This window comes from Melanotaenia boesemani, chromosome 2 (genome assembly GCF_017639745.1).
Source record: "Melanotaenia boesemani isolate fMelBoe1 chromosome 2, fMelBoe1.pri, whole genome shotgun sequence".
NCBI classification, from domain to species: domain Eukaryota; kingdom Metazoa; phylum Chordata; class Actinopteri; order Atheriniformes; family Melanotaeniidae; genus Melanotaenia; species Melanotaenia boesemani.
Genome location: NC_055683.1, coordinates 25,035,503 through 25,056,760, shown reverse-complemented (window position 1 = coordinate 25,056,760; position 21,258 = coordinate 25,035,503). Strand labels below are relative to the sequence as shown.

The 21,258-nt window shown below is 36.5% G+C and overlaps 1 protein-coding gene across 1 annotated transcript; it reads right to left on the bottom strand.

The window, feature by feature from the left end:
* Positions 1-3,448: 3,448 nt before the first annotated feature.
* On the bottom strand, positions 3,449-19,867 carry LOC121652116 (nuclear GTPase SLIP-GC-like). Its single transcript, XM_042004702.1, has 24 exons — positions 19,765-19,867; positions 12,791-12,864; positions 12,601-12,682; positions 12,168-12,280; positions 11,917-11,961; positions 11,756-11,785; positions 11,425-11,449; positions 11,231-11,305; positions 10,984-11,077; positions 10,261-10,477; positions 9,858-10,085; positions 8,664-8,870; positions 8,415-8,590; positions 7,975-8,068; positions 7,472-7,559; positions 7,222-7,343; positions 6,838-7,008; positions 6,607-6,761; positions 5,687-5,804; positions 5,367-5,475; positions 5,135-5,268; positions 4,888-4,969; positions 4,528-4,609; positions 3,449-4,427 (listed from the first exon to the last, which is right to left on the bottom strand). The coding sequence occupies exons 3-23, from the start codon at positions 12,665-12,667 to the stop codon at positions 4,536-4,538; spliced, it is 2,424 nt and encodes an 807-aa protein (XP_041860636.1). The 5' UTR covers positions 12,668-12,682; positions 12,791-12,864; positions 19,765-19,867; the 3' UTR covers positions 3,449-4,427; positions 4,528-4,535.
* Between the last annotated feature and the right edge of the window lie 1,391 nt (positions 19,868-21,258).

Below are 21,258 nucleotides of genomic sequence, written 5' to 3'. Positions count from 1 at the left end.
CCCCAAGTGCAGCAAAGAAGTCAATCGAACACCTGTTGCCATGGCAACGGTGTACCCGCCATCTTGGATTTCACTGCCATTTCAACGAACTAGTCTGAGGGGATTCGTGCGACCGACTCCAAACTGGGTGGGAAGCTTCCTGACAAGTTGGGGACCAAACGCTCCTCAAATCTTTCTAATAGGAAAAAGCCAGTAACCGTGGCAACCGACGGAAAAAGCCTTCTCGCCATGAAACACGGTTTGCTCATATCTCCACAGGAATTAATGGGAACTGCACCAAACTTGGCAGGATTCAGACACGTTGGGTCCTTCATGCGTTACACCACCTGTGGTCATGGCAACATCGGGTGGCGGGGTCCAGGCCGCCCGGACCCGATGGATGCCGCTTGCGGCTTTAATTATTATTATTATTATTATTATTATTATTATTATTATTATTATTATTATTATTATTTATACACAGTAGTTTACTGAAATTAAACATGGCTTTTTAAAACGTCTTTATATTTCAATACTGACCAGTAAGAGAGAGAATTTATACTGCTTATGAGTTTAGTCTGATAACTTCTATATTAAACAACAGGCACGTGCAGTGATTAGTACAGTCAAGATCATGTCTAATAACAGAAAATGAATGAATGAAAAGTAATAACACCAGTGTTTGGTACATAACCTAAAAAAGTAAAATGAGAAAAATAATCTATACGAATCTCAGGCTGTTTGGATGTCGTGGCTCCATTTTAATCTCATGAGAGGTTCATGTGATTCTAACTGCTTATAGACAATATGAAGTAACAGTTTCTGGTCATAGTAAACATTTCTCAAAACATTCTTTTTCTTTAAAAGTGATGTCTGTGATTCCAGTTTGAAACTCTTCCTAATTTTTATATGGACTTACTGTTGCTGCTTCTCTTGGTTGTTTACTCTCAGTCAGTCAACATCACTTAGGCTATGTCAGGGGTGTCCAAAGTCGGTCCTTGAAGGCCACGGTCCTGCAGGTTTTCAGTGTTTCCTGCTTCAGCACACCTGACTCCAATGAAATGGATCCAACAGCCTATTATGTTTTGCACAATTACCCATTAATTTGAGTCAGGTGGTTTTGGAGCAGGACCTTCAGGATTGTGGCGCTCGAGGACTGGGGTTAGACACCCTGGGCTATGTGGTCATTTCTCTCTGTAAAACCCCCGGTTAGATGACAGCTGAATTATAATAACTAGTGATGTGTAGATCAATATTGAAATATCAAAACCTCCAATACAGGCTATTTACTTTGAATTGATTTTCATGTTAAAATATCAATATTTTCTAATTTGGGGTAAATACGTACTGTATCACTACAGTTATGTGTTCATTTTTATGCAAAAACAACTACATAAAAAAAATCTGAATTTGACATTATCTCGGTGAGAGAAGCTGATTTTGGGTGTGCAGGTGCTTTGTCATAGTAGTGAATCAAATCCACCTTAAAACCACTTTATCCTCCATATTTATAAAGTTTGTGACAGTTTGCAGCCTTACATTTAGAGAATGGCAACAGGATGACCCCTTTGATAAATCACACAGTTAACCACTCAGTCGTCCTCTCTGATATTCTGGTCCACACCCTTTCTATCATCGTTTGCTCACCACCAAGAAAACAAAGAGAAGTTGTTTCATCTTTGTAATTTCTGATTGTGACCAGGGCAGGATGGGGGGCGGCTGCCTTTAAAATGGTTTTGTGAATTTATGATGATTTTATACAAAGTATCATTATCGGGTCGGCATTGCCGATACTGACTTGAAATTTTTTTAGTATCAGATCAGAAAGAAAATCTGTGGTTTTGCACGTCACTAATAGTAACACCTTTAAGTTTGCATATGTCACCAAAGGTTATTCGTCATGACATATGATGGAAAGGCTGGTGGCAGGCGATTGATTATAAATTACTAATAACAACAATTGTAAAAGGCCACATGAAGCCGACCACAATAAAAAAAAAAATAAAAAAAAGAAAGAAAATAAAGTGCACTTTGAAGTAAAGGCCCCAAATACAATGAATTACCCTATTAAATTAAGCTCTTCATGCACAGGTCTCCTGCTTTTGATACATATTTCAGTGCTTGTCTGTTTTCCAGTTTAATAAATTTTGTCTGAACTTATGACAGGACTAAAATCAGTGATTTGGAGACAGATAAGAGGGAGCTGGTTGGTGTCTTTGGCAGAACTGGAACTGGGAAAAGTTCTTTAATAAATGCTGTCATTGGGGAGAAGAAACTTTTGCCCACTGGAAGTGTCAGTGCATGTACCTCAGTCGTGATTAAAGTTAGGTTACGGTTAACACACACAACCTGAAGTATGGGGCAGACATTGAGTTCAAACCCTCCTTCCTCAGGAGGGCCACGTGATGTTGCTGTGGAGTGTCTTACAAGTCTTGTTTTCGCAAAAGTTATTACTTTGTTTATTTGAAAAAAACAAACAACAACAACAAAAAACAAGCATTTACACAACAGAGGAAAGAAAACTATCTTCAGGTGCTTTTCATGAGTTAATTAGAATCTGTGTTCAAGAGTGCAACACAACTTATTATACATCATTGTCTCAAAAGATTCCAAATCCTCACCTTGCGTTGAAAGAAAAATTCACGTTGTAGAGTGTTGTTAAATCTTTTTTTGCTTTAAGTTTAAGTAGTTTTATTGGCCCAAAAATCTTCCTGTTTAAATAAGAGGCCAGAATGCAACCAAACTTTTGAGTTTAACACAACGTGTATAACACATCATACCCATTGATGGTCCTCGCGGCCTACTTTTTTTATCTCTATGGCCTCCCTGATCCAATGATGCTTTCTGACTCTGGCTTCTTCCCAGTCCATGACGTGGTCCTGTCTTTTGCAATGGTCGGATATGGCTACTAATTTAGCTAATTGGTAGTAAAAGGAGTGTGTTCATTTCTACCTTTTCACGGAACAATTGTGTTTGGTGCTCTAGTCTTGCTGAAATAAAAAGACAGAAACTGAAATCTTGGGACTTTTATGATTAAGGTCTTTTTATTTAGATTAATTATATTTTAATTATATATATATCAACAATTACATAAGTAATAGTGTAAATTTCTTTGGTTTCTTTTCCCCTAAAACCTACCCTTCCATAACAATATAACCCTGGTTCAGCCAGGTTAAATAATAATAAAGAAATAAATAAAAGGGAGGTGTGTATAGGTGTGTGTGTGTGTGTTTTACTCCATTTATGGTTGTTTGCCTTTTAGCAGGATGCCAAGGCTTTTTAGTTTTTTTCTGAAACTATTTCTGATCCGCTTCTTTTACTAGCTTCCATACCTGCACGCTGCTGCTCTTTTGCCGACATAAAATACCAAACGCTGACTTGTTGTTGTCAGGCAACCGTGGGGAGTCGCATATGATTGGTTAAGGAACCAGAAAGTAGGAAAGAGCAACACAGTGCACCCAAATTATTCCAGCACAGAACTTTTATTTTGAAGGAGAAAAATTTGACACAGACATTGTTGATATACAAGACAGATTGTTTATAGGGAAGCTTCCTTTTATCCCTCGCAGCAAATTATTCAGCTTTTAAGTGCATTTCTGAGCTCTTCCTTTATCACCGCAAATATGTTCTTTTTGATGGTTTGAAGAAGTTCATTTTTAGAGCTGCAATATCAGTGTCCTGCATGTGACTCTGCTTCTTGCAGGGCACAGAGCCAGTCGCCGATCATGGGTCGCCATCCATACTCTCGCCCAAAGAGGCGCTGGGCCCTGTCTCCGTCGCTCCGGTGTACTTGTATTTCCTCAGTTTGGAAGCCATTTTTGCCTCAAATAAAACCATGAAGTAGCCTTTCAACTCTCCCTTGTTGCACAAAGCGAGACTTTGTAGAATAAAAATAAATACTTTCGAAACTTAATCAGCGGGAGCCCTCAGAAACATGTCCATTGCTGATTCACTAGCACACCCCCCTTAAAACTTTTTTTAATATTATCACCACAGACTGGAACCACACAAACTCAAGTAGTAAACAAACTTATCAAAATAATTCCTTTCCAGCAAAGACATATTTAACTAAAATGGAAGTAAAATTTATTCAGCTGGCCCTGATTCTGGCCCGGTAGTTCAACCTGTATGATGAAACTACAAACAATCTTAGTTTGAATCGAACCAGCACCTCTCATTACATTATTATTTTACGTTTTTGCATTTTTTCAAAAGGCAATAATCTGCTACAACAAAAGAGAAAAAAAAGATGACTCCTCCCTAGTAAAGTATAATGTGTATATATGTATTAATATCTAGAAATAAAAACAAATTAAAAAATGTAAGACAAAATAACTGAGAACAGAACATTTAGCAAAGCAGCAAATAATCTATTACTTAACATTTGTCTACAAAATGTCAGGTCCTTGAACTTGTCCTGGATCGTCCTGATCGTGGATTCAGTGCATCTGTTGGACAGAACCACATCAGTGTTACTAAAAACACGTAACATTTGTCAAGTCAAAATGAGTCAATCAATAAATGTTTACATGTAAAGAAAAGTTTTACCCATTTCATTACATTTCCTCCTCTGAGATGCCTCCTAGTTGTTTGTAGTGATTCTTTACAATCGTAAGCTTGTCTGAAACATCTATAATACAAAGAGATATTTGTCAAATATCTACAGGGTCTTTAATGGTCTGCATGAATTATTTTACTTAGATATGCTCCTTTTCAGCTTAGTCTCACAGTAGTTCATGAAAAAGTCACAAAACTTAATCTATTTATTTGTGTTGGTGGACACAGTTTTCCTTTACGTACACAGATAAGAATATAATTACACACTACCAGTCAGATGTTTGGACACCCTTTCCCAATAAATAATAACAAAGTTTAATGGTTTACCATTAGATCAGACTGGTGCTTTACCTGGGATTGAGTTGTCATTGGTCTTCAGTGAGAGCTCAATTGATTCCTTCATTGTTTTCTCCAGAGTTTCCCAGATGTACCCCTATTTAAACATTAATCACTTATTATAGTGCAAAGTGTAGTTTAAAGTAACTCCATCAAACATAAAAGTGCTGTTAAATATGATCTCATAGCTGCTCAGACATGAATGTGAATTGTGGAGCTTAAAATGCTTTCAATTTGTAGTAAATTTACTAAAGTGAAATACCACCAAGTCTTCAAGTTTCTTCAACATAACTTGCTTAGCCTGGTCAAACATGATGTTCTTAGACTCAAACACATGTTTTCCAATCATGTCCTTCATGTTTTGCATCGAGCCCGTTCCTCTAAATTCTGCTGCTCCTAAAAAAGAAGTTATGATGTCTTTTTATGCAGAATCACAAACAAAGGTAAACGTGTGCTGTTATCATGACAGGATTTGCTGTGATTTCTTTTCTTACTCTTGTAGCAGTCTTGCATATTGTTTGCAATGGTCTCCGTCAGACTGTTGTAGATCTTTTTCTTGCGGTCGCGGATTTCTCTTTTCAGCTTTGTCTTGATTTTTTCTTCCTAAAAGGAATAATAAAAACCATGATTTCCAAACGTGGTATTGTTCCAGATTTGACCTGGAAAGCAGTAAATTAAGGTTCTTTCTATGCTACCTCCTCAGTATTAAAACATACATATACTGTAAATACTAACAGCTTTGCATTAGCAGATATGCCAAATAAGACATCAGTTTTAACACAATATGCAGGTTGTTGCTTTTCCCATCCTTCACCTCTGTCTTCAGAAAGATGAGCTGCAGTTTGACACCATCGTACTCCTGAATCAGTCCCTCTGTGTCCAATGAAAATTTATTGATGACACCAAAGAATGGCCCGTCTTTTCCGTCATTTCTGAAACATATTTAAAAATGTAAATATTTGTAGATTGGGAGAAATCACACCAGTCATCATCTGGCTTAAATCCAAAATAATTCCACACCGCTGCCAAATGCGAACTTCTTTTGGGTACAAGTATAAGTGCATTACCGCTTGGGATTTCGCTACGTATTTAAATCTCCTTCCCGCGGACTTTTCTCCTGTGTATTGGCGCTTTACTATTGGTTGAGGGACGGAAGTGCTGCATTTGGGGACGCTTGAAAAAATCCGCAAGAAAATTGGAAGCATTGGTTTGTGATATAGAATGCTTTAGAATGGCTGTGTGTAAAAATGAGATCACGTGCATCTACAAATCGAAATCGCGATTTTTTTTAACGATTTATTGTGCAGCCCCAATGTGCATACATGTATATCTAATTGGATTTAATAGGAAGGTGTATCCAAATGTTTGACTGGTGCTGTACAACCAGAGAACTAGATTGTAGTTCAAAATATCGGAAATATGTCAATGTAACAGTAGTTTTTCAACATATCTTGAATCTGGTATATAATTCTCTTTAGATAACTGGATGATTAAATTTGAGTGTTATGTATAAATAGACAGGAAGCTGGGAGACCATACAGCCCATCTGATGAAGGTCAGACAGACCAAAATGTTGCACATTTAGAATCATCAGTGATCAAGACATTATACTGCAGTTTAAATAACAAGAAAATAACACATCAGCATGTTGATTATCTATAAAGATCAGATTCATTGTTAGGATTCCTCAGAGTTTAAAGCCAATCAATTTTTTTTAGCTCCATGAGATCTTACGGGAATGTCCTCCTGAATTCTTCATCAATACTGTCAGTCAGGAATGACGCTAACTCCATGTTCAGGTTTATTTGTTTTCCTTTTTTGGGTTGATAAATGCCACCATTGTTGACCACACACTTCAGTGTCCTGTAGAATCCTCTGCCATTCCTTCTCTGAAGGACAAAAAAGAGGGGTTGAGTTGAATTGAGAAAATCCAAACCTAGTTCAGTTTTATAAATAAGTACTTACTGGATTAATGCACTTCAAGCTTTTTTCATATGAACTTTTTGAGGTTTCCACTCCTTCACAGAGACGTGTTTCAAAAGCTCTGTAAGCTTTAATCATTTCTTCTTTAACTGGGCCAAGTTGACGTTTTATCTTGTTTTGAAGTTGTTCACAAACATCAGTTTTTTGACCGTCCTGAAAATAAGTAGATTTTCTTGTTCAGGAAATCTTCTATGAAATAATATTACATTATACTATTATGGTTACACTTTTGTAAAAATCATTAATATACATGTAGAAAATCAGCAATCTGACAATCCTAGGATTTCAGTCAATGTGAGTGCAGTTGAAGGTAATTTATGTTTCCTACACATTATTTTCTGTAATTATCAGGGAGAACTATCTTACAGCGTCTCCACATCTGGCCCCTTGAATCAAGGAGAGAATCCCATGAGCTCCAGACACATAGTTTAATGTCTCTGAGTGACAGTCATTGAGATTTTTCAGAAAGTCCTGTAGTTTAGGTATTTCTGTAAATGTACAACACAAATACACAAGTAAATGCAAATTCAAAAGTCAAACTCAAAATATTAATTGTCTAATAAAACAGGACATGCTTGTTGAATGTTTTTCTGCAAACACCAAAGATCACACCTACCTGTTTCCTCTTTATTTAGATGTTGTCCTTTCAGAAACTCTTTGGAGCTCACCGTGAACACTTTGAAACTGTCGCCACCAAAGTGTTTCTAGGAAAACAACATTTACATTTTCATACATATGTTGTAGACAATGTCTGGATGACAACTTGAAATAATGAATTACTCTTAAATTAATCCCGTGTCAAACCCAGCATATCTATCTCCCTTTCATGTTGATTCACACAATGCTACAGTATCCCTGCACCATACAATACAGTTTATCAAAGATAAATATAAACATAAAGATGTACCAAATGTACCAGAAGAAATGGAAGCAATTTATTAACATAACTTTAATGTTATTTGTGTTGAATGAGTAGATATAAATAGCAAATCTTAGGTAGGGAAACCCATGTTTGCATTGTGACTGAATGTAGGCTGATGCAGGCCTTTGATTCACTCAAAACTTGTGCAGATGGTTGTCTTACTTTTCCCTTTTTAATACAGTAGTTTTTAATTTTACCTTAATTGTGTGGAGCCTGTTGAATTCCTGTAACACTGCCTCTTTGGCTTCCATGTTTCTCTTGAATATGTCAGTGCGAATAGCGTCTGCTGAGCTATAAGAACAGATAGAGTGAAGCTTTATAAATTTCTTTATTTAAACATAAACATGACTTAAAACACTTAAAACATGATCAGAATTTCACACAAGCCCTAAAATCTGTTACAGAGATTCACTGTAACCACATGAGGACAAAATATACTTAAGAAATTTGTACAGCAAAGTGAACTTTACATCGTTTCAGTTTCTATCTATCTGTCTGTCTGTCTGTCTGTCTGTCTGTCGGTCTAGTATATAATATACGTTTACTTACTGTATGTATATGTTGGCTAAGAATTTTGGGGTTTTATTATTTATTTATTTATTTTATTATATTACTTTTAATATCATAAATGACTTACTCATCATCCAGATGTCCAATATCATCAGACTTGGTGCAGATGAAGTGAATTTGCTGACACTCGCCACCATTTCCAATGAGACTACTGACATTTTGCAGGATTTCCCAGGATTCTATTTCCACAGCAGCAAGATTAATACCAGCCACAATCCACACAGTAGAACAGTTTCCAACAATCTGAAACAGTATAATACTTATTGTAAATATTTTTAGTTTAGAAAGAAAAATGAACATTCTGACTATATATTACCCCTTTCCACATTTCATCTCTGCTCTTGTTACGGTCCCCATTTCCAGGTAGGTCAACGAGTGTGACGTGCTGGAGAAGATCCTTGTTTGGTACCCTGACAGTCACACACTTCACAAGAGGCCAGTACCACCTCTTTACTTCTTTACCTTCTCCTTTTTTTGTGTCATTTCTTGTGTACTGGACAAATTTTGCTGTTAGCTCATGAGCCTGTAAAAAATGAAAAATTCTATATGTGAAATAAAATAAATAATAAAATAAAATGATTAACTTATTGTGCAAATGAAAAATGTGCTATGCAATAACAAAAATCAGTATGATGAATAACATTAACTTCTACGAATGAGTCCAAGAGGAAAAAACATTTTGTACAAAACTGCAGAATTAACTTTATAATGAATGTGCAAACCTGACATCCATAAATGTGTATTAATGTACAAACAAATGGCAACTTACTGATTCACACATTCCTTACACATGCATACACATACACATGCTGGTTCACATATAAACACATTGAGAGGACAAGATGGAGTCAGATCAGACACCATGAGGCAGAGTAGGCGTGTTCTCTTTAAGGTGAAGCCTCACACAGCAGCAGGACGGATGACAGAAAGGACAGAGGACAAGCTCAGCGCCCCAACAAGGGAGGGGCCAGTTTTCAACATGGCTACTCCCCAACTTCATAGCCAATGGTCTGTAGTTAGTATCAAATTACTTTGTCATATAGTTAGTATCCTTCATTTGAACAGAATCTATTTTCTGGGAGGATGAGTGCAGAGTAACAGCGCTGCTGACTGCAGAGACCGAGCAGAAAATGGTCCCTGTACCAGCTTGATTTTGAATCTTCATAAAAAGCTTGAGAAAAGTAGTTTGTCTTTTTTTCTTAACACAAACAAATTTTTTACAGTTTCAAGACATAAAAGTGTGTTTATTAATATGCGGTGGGACAGATGTTCTACATTTGACAATAATGGCTTGTAATAGAGAAGGGAAAGATTTTAGACGCTGATAAAAACCCTAGACTGAAGCTAGAATCCAGGATCTTTGCATATTTAAGACAGAGTATTATTATAATTATGAGCATAACAGTGTATATGTATTCTATATTTAGTGCACATTGATGTACAGCATTGTGCTGCATGATGAGAGTAATCTAAGTTAGACTGGAGCTTAAATCTGTTTTTAATGTCTTACTGAGTCGCATGTCAAGGTCTTCTTCCCGGATTTGAGGAATTCTGGAATTTCTCTGAAGTATTTGTTGTCCATGAGGTTTTCAGGTGTTTTCTCTTTCCACTCGTCTCCATAAAGGGCTGACAGCTTGTCATCAATGTCACGAAGATCATTATCATCATCACTCTCCGTTTCACTATCTGGATTATCCTTGCGGAGCTGATTCATTGACCACAATTCATCTTTCCACTCCTATAAAAAAAAAAAAACAAACAAACAAAACAAAACAAAACAAAACAAAACAAAACAAAAAAAGCGAGGAAGAAAATAAAATAGGAATAAAACGTAATGTCATAACTACAATATTAGGAAGAATCTTTCTTTTTTTTTCAGAAGACAGAATAAACATATCTACAGTTAATTGTACCTCTGCTGTAATGAACTCAATGTCCGCCTCATACTTGTGGTTGTGCCTGTTAGCCTCTACTTTAATCATGACTGAGGTGCATGCACTGATACTTCCAGTGGGCAAAAGTTTCTTCTCCCCAATGACAGCATTTATCAAAGAACTCTTTCCTGCTCCAGTTCTGCCAAAGACACCAACCAGCTCCCTCTTATCTGTCTCCAAATCCATGATTCTATTCCTGTGATGAGTTCAGACAAAATTGAATAATTTATTAACACACAAGCACTGAAAATATTTGCATTGATCTGATTATAGACTTTTATTTATCATTACTGAGAGACGTGCAGCAAAGTTTTTATTTAAGATGCTGTGAAAGATGGAAATTTGCTGAAACACATGCCTGCATTTAGTTCATCCTGTTCACACCTTGAAGTAAAAGTTGACTCCTGCTGTCACTGTATAATTCACATTAATGCAGTTACACCTACCTTTAAACTTTTAAACCTTTAAACTTTTAAACCTTTAAACCTTTAAACGGGGCCAGTTATGGTTCTTTCACTGCTTACTACAGAAATTATTGTATTAAACTCACAGGTATGAATTATATTTCTCACTGGTCACAATCTAGACAAAGAAATGTTTCAGACAGCCATGTTTCAGAGAACTGCTGTGGATAAGTTACAACAGAAATGGTTGTGTTTTCTGTGTAGAAACATGCATGAAAACAGAAAATACAAAACTTACTTCAGGAAAGCATTGAGCTTTGTGTTGTCTGGGTTGTGCAGACTTATGTAGACACTTCTCATTATTGCCTTAACTTCAGAGAGTATCATTACTTCTGTTAGTGTCAAAGAAAAGAATAAAACATAACCACAAATGTAAAAAATTAAATGACATAAACACTATAGAACCAATAGTTGTTTTTTTTCTGTGGCCAGTGTAGAAACAAGTGTATAACAAGCTAGTTGTTGTAATTGTTAAAAAAAGAAACCTGATGCTTCACATCGCCGCTTACCTGGTGGTTGACCTTCATTGGTCTCTCCACGATAATCCTGCTTTCTATTTCCTTGTTGAAAAAAGACATAATAACATTTGTATTTTGTATCCAGGGTCTCTAAAAATGTTGACTTATACTTTTGAAAAGTTACATAGCATCTAAAAAAGATAATATATTTGGTATCTCACCATTATTACGTGTAGATGGTCCAGCCTAAAAAATCAACATAAATATCTGACTCTTGAAGAATATTTTATCTTTTCATCTATTCATGTAAAATATGCACAACAAGCTACACACTTATTTCAGTTTATGTTCTTACGACATTTGTATAAGTTACTCAATATCTTAGATGGCACAGAGAGGAAACGAAAGAGGAAACTAACTTGAGAAACATTCTTGTTTCTCAATCAACAACAGTCATCCAGTGAGACGTTCCTCAGCCAAATATGTGTAATTATAAAAACTACTGGCATGTTTTTCACACATTAAATGCCTGAGAATCTCAGTCATATTTACCTCAATGACTTCTTCATGATGCTGCAGCTGATGGAGATAAAAGACATTGCAATATACTTTTTAAACAAGCACTGAAAATATAAATTAGAATTTTGTGGTTATATAACTATATAATAACTTATTTATCATATATCATTATTGTAAAAAGATGTAACACTTACATCAGAAAAATCCTCATTGCCTGCATTTGTGTTTTGTTCTTCCTGCTGTCAAGAAAATAGTTTTAAACAAAAAAGTGTAAAGAAATTGTTAAATCCCCTGCGTGCATTGTTTGCCAGTGAGATATTTTTATATTCGATGCCGTCATAATTTATACAGAAGTTCTCCAGAAGCTGCATGGATCTCACATAATGTGAGATTTAAGTGAAATGTAAAAATGTAAAGAGATGAGTTCATATTGCAGGTTATTTACCTTTAATATGTTTAAGTTCTTCTTGAATATTGCTCTTGGTCCTAATGTTGGGATTAAACAATCAATGTCTCGATCTTCAAGACAATAAAGACTTTCCTTGTCAATGCCTTGTTCTGTAATTACAAAAGCTTCATTAAATCTTTGACATGCAGAAATAATTTCACCTGATATTCATTATTTGATAAAGGTGTGGTAAACCTCTGGGCTCATATACTAACTTTCCTTGCTTAAACAAATTATATGCAAACATAGAAGAAGAGCGGGAATGGATCAGCACTTCCCCCAAAATGATTTGATGCATGAATTAACAGAGCTGCTCAGCATAACTTTTGGCATTTTTATGTTTTTATTATTAAGTTTCAGAGTCAGACCACACAATGCCGTCCATGTAGTGGCTGTATTTGCCAAAAAGGAATCCATTATAATACTTTACCCGTAAATCTTTCTATCCACTCACTTAGACCCCACTGATTTAGTTTGTCACAAACAAAATCATCCATGATTAAGATCAAGAACTGAAAGATAAAATGTGAACAAAAACATTACAGATGTCATCAGTTAACTCTTAAATGAATACAAGTTGTATTATATTGAAATCCATACCAAAAGGTAAAACAGCTTACCTTTATTAGAAGGTAATCTTTACCAAAACAGTAATTTGGTTCAGGAGAGCCGAAGTCAGCAGGCAGACGTGAAGCTGTAAGAGGGAAGCAGCGAGAAGGCTAAATAAGAGCAGAACAGATGGGAGTGGTTACATTCAATCCCACATATGAGCTTTCCTCCACTTATTATCTTGTGTCTCCGCCTGTAAGTAGCATACTTTTCTGTTGGTGGGTCAATTCAGTTTAACAATGTTATTTTTACTGTGTCGTGTAACAATAAAAAAGTGACATTGGTTAACAAGGGTGCATAGGTGAAAACTAAGAATTAAAAGTCTATATATTGTGGCAATTAGTTTTCCAGGCTATCACTCATTTTCAAGTCAAGTTAGAGGAATGGGTGTTACCACATCAGCTTGCTGCTGAGGAAGTCTCACACAGAGGTAGTGTTGAAAGAAATGCAGTGGTGGAAAGTATCTATATGTAGACAGGACTGCATGTTATGTTTCTGGTGATCCTCTTAACCCAAATAATAAACACACATTAAGCTGCACTTATAATCTTAATTTACAACATCATAATTGTCTTGGAGTCCATTTCCAAGATGCTTAAAGGTTCATAAGAGTATTCCATATAAAAGGGATATAATTATCTAATTTAAATGGATACATGGGGGGGATTTTATGTTAAAAAAAAATCTACAAACTTAGATAGGTGTGCAGGTGTATGTATAGGGTGCATGTATACAGGAATGCATATATTCACAGACATAATCTTCTATATTGTATTTTTTTTATATTCCATTTTATTTTTTCATACATTCAAATATTCTCTATATTTTTGCACCGTGGGCTGGAGAGAAACGTCTTTTTCCTAAAAAGAGCATTAATCATCTGCAGCTCATACAAAACGCTGCTGCTAGAGTTTTAACCAGGACTAAGAGCTCTGAACACATCACACAAGTTTTGATATCTTTCCACTGGCTTCCAGTCAGTCACAGAATAGATTTTAAAACCCTTCTGATTGTTTACAAATCCTGGATGGTTTAGGCAAAGAATTTATCTGTGATATGTTCAGAGAATATAAACCTAGCAGAGCTCTTAGATCCAAGGACTCTGGTCAACTAGGCCAGACCAGAGTCCAAACTACACATGGAGAAGCAGCATTTAGCTGTTATGCTGCAAACAAGTGGAACAAACTAGTGGAGATTAAACTTTCACCAAATGTAGACATTTTTAAATCCAGGTTAAAAACATTTCTTTTCTCATGTGCCTATGCATGAAATCTGCACGGTAACTTTTTAACTTATCTTACTTTTAATCATTTTAATGATCACTTGAGCACAAATGTTGAATCAAAAAGTATGTTTTTTAAGTGTCATGCATGACATTATCAGTACAGCGACCTCATCCTGCAGAGGTTCTGAGGTTAACCAGAAGTTACTTCTCCACACACTGAACCACGCAATGCCACCTTGTAGCAACAACCACAGCAGCTATTCAGCGAGATCATACCACCCATAGTTAAGCCGGGCACCCACAACCAGATGCTCGTGCCTCACCAGAGCCTGATGAGACCATTTGTCCTCAGTGTGGGAACAAAGGATGAAAAGAAGCAGAAGATGGGAGGAAAGAACAGAGGCTTGTCACTGCTGCCAGTAATTCAGGGATTTGATTTCACATCTTTGTGTGTTCTCACAGCGTGGACATCAACATGAAGAGTAGGGAAAAGGGAAGAAGGATAAAATAAAGAGAACAAATGTTCTGTTTGGTTTAAAACTCTGTTCATTATAAGTTTACATTTAAAACAATCCCCATCACCCCTTTACCACCCTCCCACTTTCCCCTGGGCCTACTTAACATACATAAATAAATACTTCTGCTTTTACACTGTAATGGAAAATTTATTCATATACCCTTACAGTTTGTAGGTTACACTTTGTATGTCTGTGTATTTAGATAAGAACTCCTTCTCACACCTTCCCCCCTTTCTCATCCCCTCAACAGATGTTGAAAGTTTAGTGAAGCTTTCTTCCAAACCCTTCCCCCTTTACTCCGTAACATTTGTTAACAGCTATGTGAGGAATTTAAAACAATGACCTCCTACTGTGATGTTATCAGCTCATGCCTGGTATATTAACTGAGCTCACTTGTATCTCCCCAGACTCACGCAGACAAACTCACTTAGTGTGTGATCTTTGATAACTAAAAAAATTCCACAACAACACAAGTATATATTTTGTGCTCACACAGTAGTACCAAATATATTTATCTCACCAATTATAAGCAGTATAGCCATTGATCAAGTTATGTAATCAAAAATATACATGTCACAAGCAGTAACATCCATCTCATGTTTATTCAATTTACTGTTAGAAAAAAATCCAAATATCACTGATGTAGCTGATGGTTTCAATACAATTTTCAGCGCTTTTGTAAGATGGTTAGCAATAAAATCCCAGTACTTCTCAATATGAGAACAAGACCAAAACGTATGTGTCATATTAGCAGGTGACATTTGACATCTATTACATTTATCTACAACAGTAGAGTATATTTTTGAGAGTCTGGAGTTAGTGAGATAAGCTCGATGAACAATCTTGAATTGTATTAAATTAAGTCTGCAACAGGAGGTACTGCCATTTACCCTAAATAATACATTCTTCCAATTCTCCTCAGTTAATGTTTGACCCAATTCTGCTTCCCATTGCTTTTTTTATCCTCCCCAAACAATCGTTTTTAAGATCTGATAGTAAACAATAGATTTTAGATATAAAACTTTTTTGATTTAAAGGTAAATCAAATAGTTTATCTATAATTGTATTGGGGGGAGAGTTAGGAAATAACATGTTATATTATTTAGTAAAGTTACGAATTTGAAAATACATGAGTCAGCAAAACTGTGTATTTTCGAGGATCAGTTAGAGGCAGTTCTGACTGTTACAGCAGCAGACTCCGTATTGTATTAGTCCAGGGGACTTATAGGTAACAGTAAAAAGAGCTCATAACTTGAAGTAGAGAAAACTTTAAGAAAGAAAATTCCTCAGTCTTGTGTTCTCCAATCACAGGGTTTACCTATAGGATGCTTATTTGCATAGAATGCATGTGCTTGTGTCAATCCAGCCTGCAGGGCAGAATACCTTATATGGTAGAGACTTGAGTGTGTACCATACAAATGCTATGCTTGGATACCTCAAAAGAAAATGTGTGGAACAGTACCTTATTAATTAGGAAAGTGGGAAATTAGTACCTGCCTATTTTAATACTTTGAGAAGAAGTACCTGTTCTTTGTTACTTGTGCATTTTTAAGGTCTTCTCTAACAATTTGGTGACCTCCGACGTGATGGATCCGGTATGACATAATTATTAAATGTCTTTGAATTTTATTTACTAAATTTTCTCTCAGCTGACATCAAATAGGATTTAAAGGACAATCATAATCATCCTCTACCCAGATCTGGCACTGAAAGACCGGTCATAAATAAAGGTAAGGACAAACCTTTTCTAAAAATTGTCCATATTGAGTACTTTAAATTTAAGTGCCTGATCAGGTAACAGATGGTTTTAGTTTTGGTATGAGAAATGGGGCTTTAAGTAGTTAAAGAATGATAGAAGTAAAAGGAAAATACGCGTAAATGGTCTGGGACCATAAGGATCTGGGATCCTGAATAAAGGAATAGAAGTATAAGAGTTAAAGAGAAACAGATAAGAGTAAAAGAGAATAAGTAAAATGTGTTTAATTTTAAGTGTGGAGTGAGTGAGTGATTGGATGTAGTGTTTAGAAGTATTAAAAGTGTTATGGGACTGGGGAACTCAAGAAATTGACCGCAGAAGATAACAGATCTTCTGTAGACGCTTAAGAGATGTAAGAGAAAAGGTCGGGGACCTTAAAGAGAGAAATTAAGTAAAGAGAGGAATAATGCCCTGTGGTTCTTCCTTATGTAGAAAGCTTTGCATTGCTTCATGGTGGAAATGAATTTTCCTAACATATTGGTTCTTTGAGCCGGATCCTAAATACTCATCCGAACCCAGTATGGAATCACTGAGAGACTGAAGACTGTGCGCAGCCGGGTCTGGGACCTGTAAAAGACCTCTACCTCGACGTTAGGTGGGAGGCCAGTCATCTGGGGTTCTGAGTCTGGCGTCGGATGGTGACAGAAAATCTGCCTTCAACAACGAGCAGTTGAGTACAAATCGTGTGATGAAATAAGGTTGTGTGACTGCCTCACCGTGGAAAAAATCTTATAATTAGACGAAGCCGAGCTAGTGGGTTTTAAAGATAATGTTTGAACCAGAGTAAAAAGGGGCCAAACAATAGTATTTAAGGATATGTAATAAAATAAATATATAACTATGTCAAATAGGTGCACCTTATAAAATAAATAAAGAAGAAATAAATATATAATAAATAAAATAAGCGTATTGCTGAAGCATAAAAGGAAAGAATAATGAAACCAAAGAAGAAGATAAAAAAAAGAGTCAAAGAGTGTGTGAGTGTGTGTGAGTGTGTGTGTGTGGTTGGAGATTCCCTCACATTCCGAAGCAGTAGACAGAGTGGACACCTTGTTGGTGGTTGAAAAGTTGAATAGGTTGTGAGAAATCTCATGAGAAATTAAAATAGGTTTTTGTGTCAGTAAAAACTAAATTAGAAGTAGATGCTAAATTTATGTATGGAAAGATTCAGATAATGTAAAATAATTTGATTTGTCTGAGGAAATGTTTTGCTCCGCTCCAGAAATACACAAGGAATCTTTCTGAAGCTGAAGCTGAAGCTGAAGTCTGTTTGGAAAGAAAGACACACTGTGCTTTTTACTTACATACATGCATCTGAAGATACATTTACATTATCAAGTCTGAGAGAAAACATATGCAACTCTTCTTGGAGAGACATACACACTCTGTGGGATAGTTATTAACCCTATTTTCCTTTCTTCTCTCCTCCCTCTCCCTGTCCTTGTCTGAGACTTCCTGTCTTGAAATTCTTCACAGGCTTCAAATCCGATTCGACTCAGCTCATCCGTTGGAGTAAAAGTCAGCAGAGACCCATTAAAAAAAGAATAATAATCACCACCATTTCCTATGAACTGAGACTGATACCCACCCCAACCTGCTCCACCTGATGCTCTACATGATTCAAGAGAAGAAACAAAGACATTTGATCTCCAGCAATTACCACCAGAGTTCCTCTGCTTTAAGTTTCAAAGAGACTGAAACCAGATGTTTGATGGACGTCTAAACTTTGCTTTGGATGGTAGGACACCATCCCCCACAACGCTCCTGATCATGTGCTTTGTTCAGAGGACAAGAAGACCAAACCGGGACAGTCATGTGACCAGTAGACACGAGGATGGTGAGACTGTTCTGATTTCATACTATAAATAATTAATGGTTTGATGCAAAACTTTGTTAATATGCTGAAGTTAAACAGATTTACATCTTTTATAGAAAGAAAGTGCTAAAGAGTAAACAGAAGAAAGCTTCATTTCTAGACATTTCATACACACAAGGCTAATTCACAACTGTAAAAAGAGATACACTTATACACACACACACGCACACACACACATGCTCTCTGCAACAAAGTATCTGCTTGCTACTGACCCACATGACATGTTACTAACCCTGTGTTGTTTTCATGATTTACAAAGAAGACAATATGTTTAGTGAGCTTGAGGCAACAACCTTTCCTCAGTCATCCAACACTGATTGACACACCTTTGATAAAAAATAGATAAAAACAAATAAAAATAAAATGGGAAATAATTTTTTATTTTTGATCCCTTCAGATACATGATTATGGTGACTCACTGACACATGAATTTATATTTCCTCCAGATTACCCCGTCTTATTGCTGCTCAAGGATCTGATAAGATGGTATTTCTCTCATTCATTCGTCTGGACAAATGGGAGAAAGTAAATCCTGTTTCTGCAGGAGGTTTGAATGCCAACATACTGATCCATATGTGCATTCACATAAATACTGAATGGCAGTTTTCCCTGGTTGGTTCTGTGTGGTGATGTAGGTTATAAGTCCCCTGATTTCCTGAAAAAGTTTGTGCGTGATTTGCACTAAAACTGTTCGTGTGTCTCTGGGTCTTGGTTATTTTAAATTTGTTAACAGCTGGCTCAAATTAAGGTTTTGATAATCCTGGTATTGTGTTTATGTTACGGGTCTCGGGCACGATGACCACGATAACAAAAAGAATCTGTAAAATAAAGGTTGAGACTCAGAGAAAGAAACACAGGACCATTCAAGTCTTCCTCCAGATTGCGTCTATTAGATTGCTTCAACATACAATTTACAACCAGTGCATTTTCTTGTCCTTTTTATACATAAACCAATATAGTCTAGCAAGGTCAATTTACAGCAATCTGCATCTGCAATCACTGTAACGGTTATTACTGCCTAGTGCAGTTTAAGTTCACTCACAAACTGCATGAGCCCTTTAAACATCACTTTGACTTCAGTGAACATAGTGCAAAACTCAGGATTGCTTATTTATACTCTTCAGTTCAATAGACTTATTCAGATATTGACAACACACTTTAGAATGTATATTAATCATCTTAATATGACTGCACCGAACCATCTATCCATGTAATAAACCAACATTCATGTAACCTGGTGATTGTTATTACTGATTCTATATGAAACAAATATTATTCTGGGTTCATTAAACATTAAGTCACATCAGGAGTCTTCTCAACTAATTTGAAGCGATACACGGAGTATAAAAAAACTAATACTGAATCGAAAGACATACATTTCACACAAACTGGCAAACTCTCGCGAGAACACTGTAAAATCTCTTTCGAAAACGCTAAAGTCTCGCGAGACTATGGGCGCAATGCGGCTCTGCTTTCCCGCTCATACTGACAACAGCTGGATAAACGTTTACAGAAGTTGCACAAATCATCACAAAATTACTATTTGTCACCTCCGGAAGGGATACGAAACTTACAGCTTCCATGTATGGCAACTTAAACCAAGTACTAACCTGTAAAATAAAGGTTGAGACTCAGAGAAAGAAACACAGGACCATTCAAGTCTTCCTCCAGATTGCGTCTGAGAGGGAAACAGGAAGTCCCTCCGTAATAAGCAACCGGCTGCAGCTTGTTAAGAGCTGAGGCTGAAAAGGCTGCAGCCAGCCGAGGCCAGTCTGGAGGGGGGAGGTTGGATTGGCACAGGCCGCTTCCCCTCACTTAGTCTTTGTGTGTTCGTGGTAGGAACGTGACTGCTTAGCACAGGTGGCCCCGTTCCGAGTTATGGTGGATTTTGGTGGTAGCGATGCCTACTGAGTGCTCTGTGCTTTGTGTCAGTGAATCTTTTGTGGGGCAGACCATTATTTGGACACAGCAGGAGGATTCCTGGTTGTGGTGTGTCCCATGTGGGGACTTCGGATGGTTCTGTTTTAGTTTGGATTCACCTTAGTTTCCATACTCAGTTCAGTTCAGGCTCTGCTACACTTTAGTATGTGTTTCTGCCACAGTGTTTATTTTTGATTTGGTGTTGGGCTAGATCAGTGTTTGGTTTTGGTTGTGACTTCCGTCACTTTAGTTTATGGATCTGCTGCTCTTTTGTTTGGTTTTAGCTTCGCCGAGTCTCTGTACAGCCTTTTGGTTGTCACTCGGTGGTTTTTGGTATAGGTTCTGGTATATTTCTTTTAGCAGGTCCGCTAACCCCAGCACTTGTTTATTTTGTGTACTTTTTTTGTAACAGGTTTTCACTCATCGTTCACGGGTTTTAATAAGATGGATTTATTTTACCCTTACCATCTGTCCCCAGCATCATCTTTTGTTACACCCAATCATGCCCCTGAATCGGGTCGTAACAAAAATAAATTCCAAATACTTAGAGACAATGGTGATGAATGAATGTAAATTAGAGTAAAACAACAATACAACAAATGTACGTTGATATAGATAATATTTTAGGTCATTGTTATTTCTGTAATACAGGAAAGTGCTCTATAAAATAAATACAGAGAGGTACAGTAAGGAAGTAGAACCTATTGAATATCCATGGATATTTTAAATCTGATTCTCTTTTAAAAAGGGGGATTTGTAAAAGATTAAAAGAGAAAAAAGCTGTTCAAGCAAATTTGGCTGATGGAGATATTATTTAAAGAATATTCAAATTGGTTTTACGTCCATGTCATCTTGAAGTTCAAAGCATTGATAAGAGATCTCCTAAACAATTCATGTTTTCCAAATAATATTACAATGAATTTTAAGGATCCCTATAAAATGCAGGACAAATTTACCTGCTTTGATTCGGCCTTTCTGCGCAGAACCAGTGACGTGACTTTGACAAAGTTTTCTGACTCTGACCTCGACGTACAGACTGTTTCCATTAACATTTTTCTAGCTGGTTCTCTTCCAGGATGCTGCTTCAGTTTCTTTCACAAAGGCTGGTTGCTGTGTTTCATAATGCTGCTAACTCTGATTAACAGGACACACATTTATTTTTCTGACAGCAGGACTGATGACAT

Excerpts from the sequence above, each read along its gene's own strand:
- LOC121652116 (XM_042004702.1), bottom strand. The coding sequence starts at position 12,667 with ATGGATGATTTTGTTTGTGACAAACTAAATCAGTGGGGTCTAAGTGAG. Across the intron at positions 11,078-11,230 it reads GCGGCGATGTGAAGCATCAG|AAGTAATGATACTCTCTGAA; the intron begins GTTTCTTTTTTT and ends TGACACTAACAG. Across the intron at positions 10,478-10,983 it reads AAGCTCAATGCTTTCCTGAA|GAATAGAATCATGGATTTGG; the intron begins GTAAGTTTTGTA and ends AACTCATCACAG.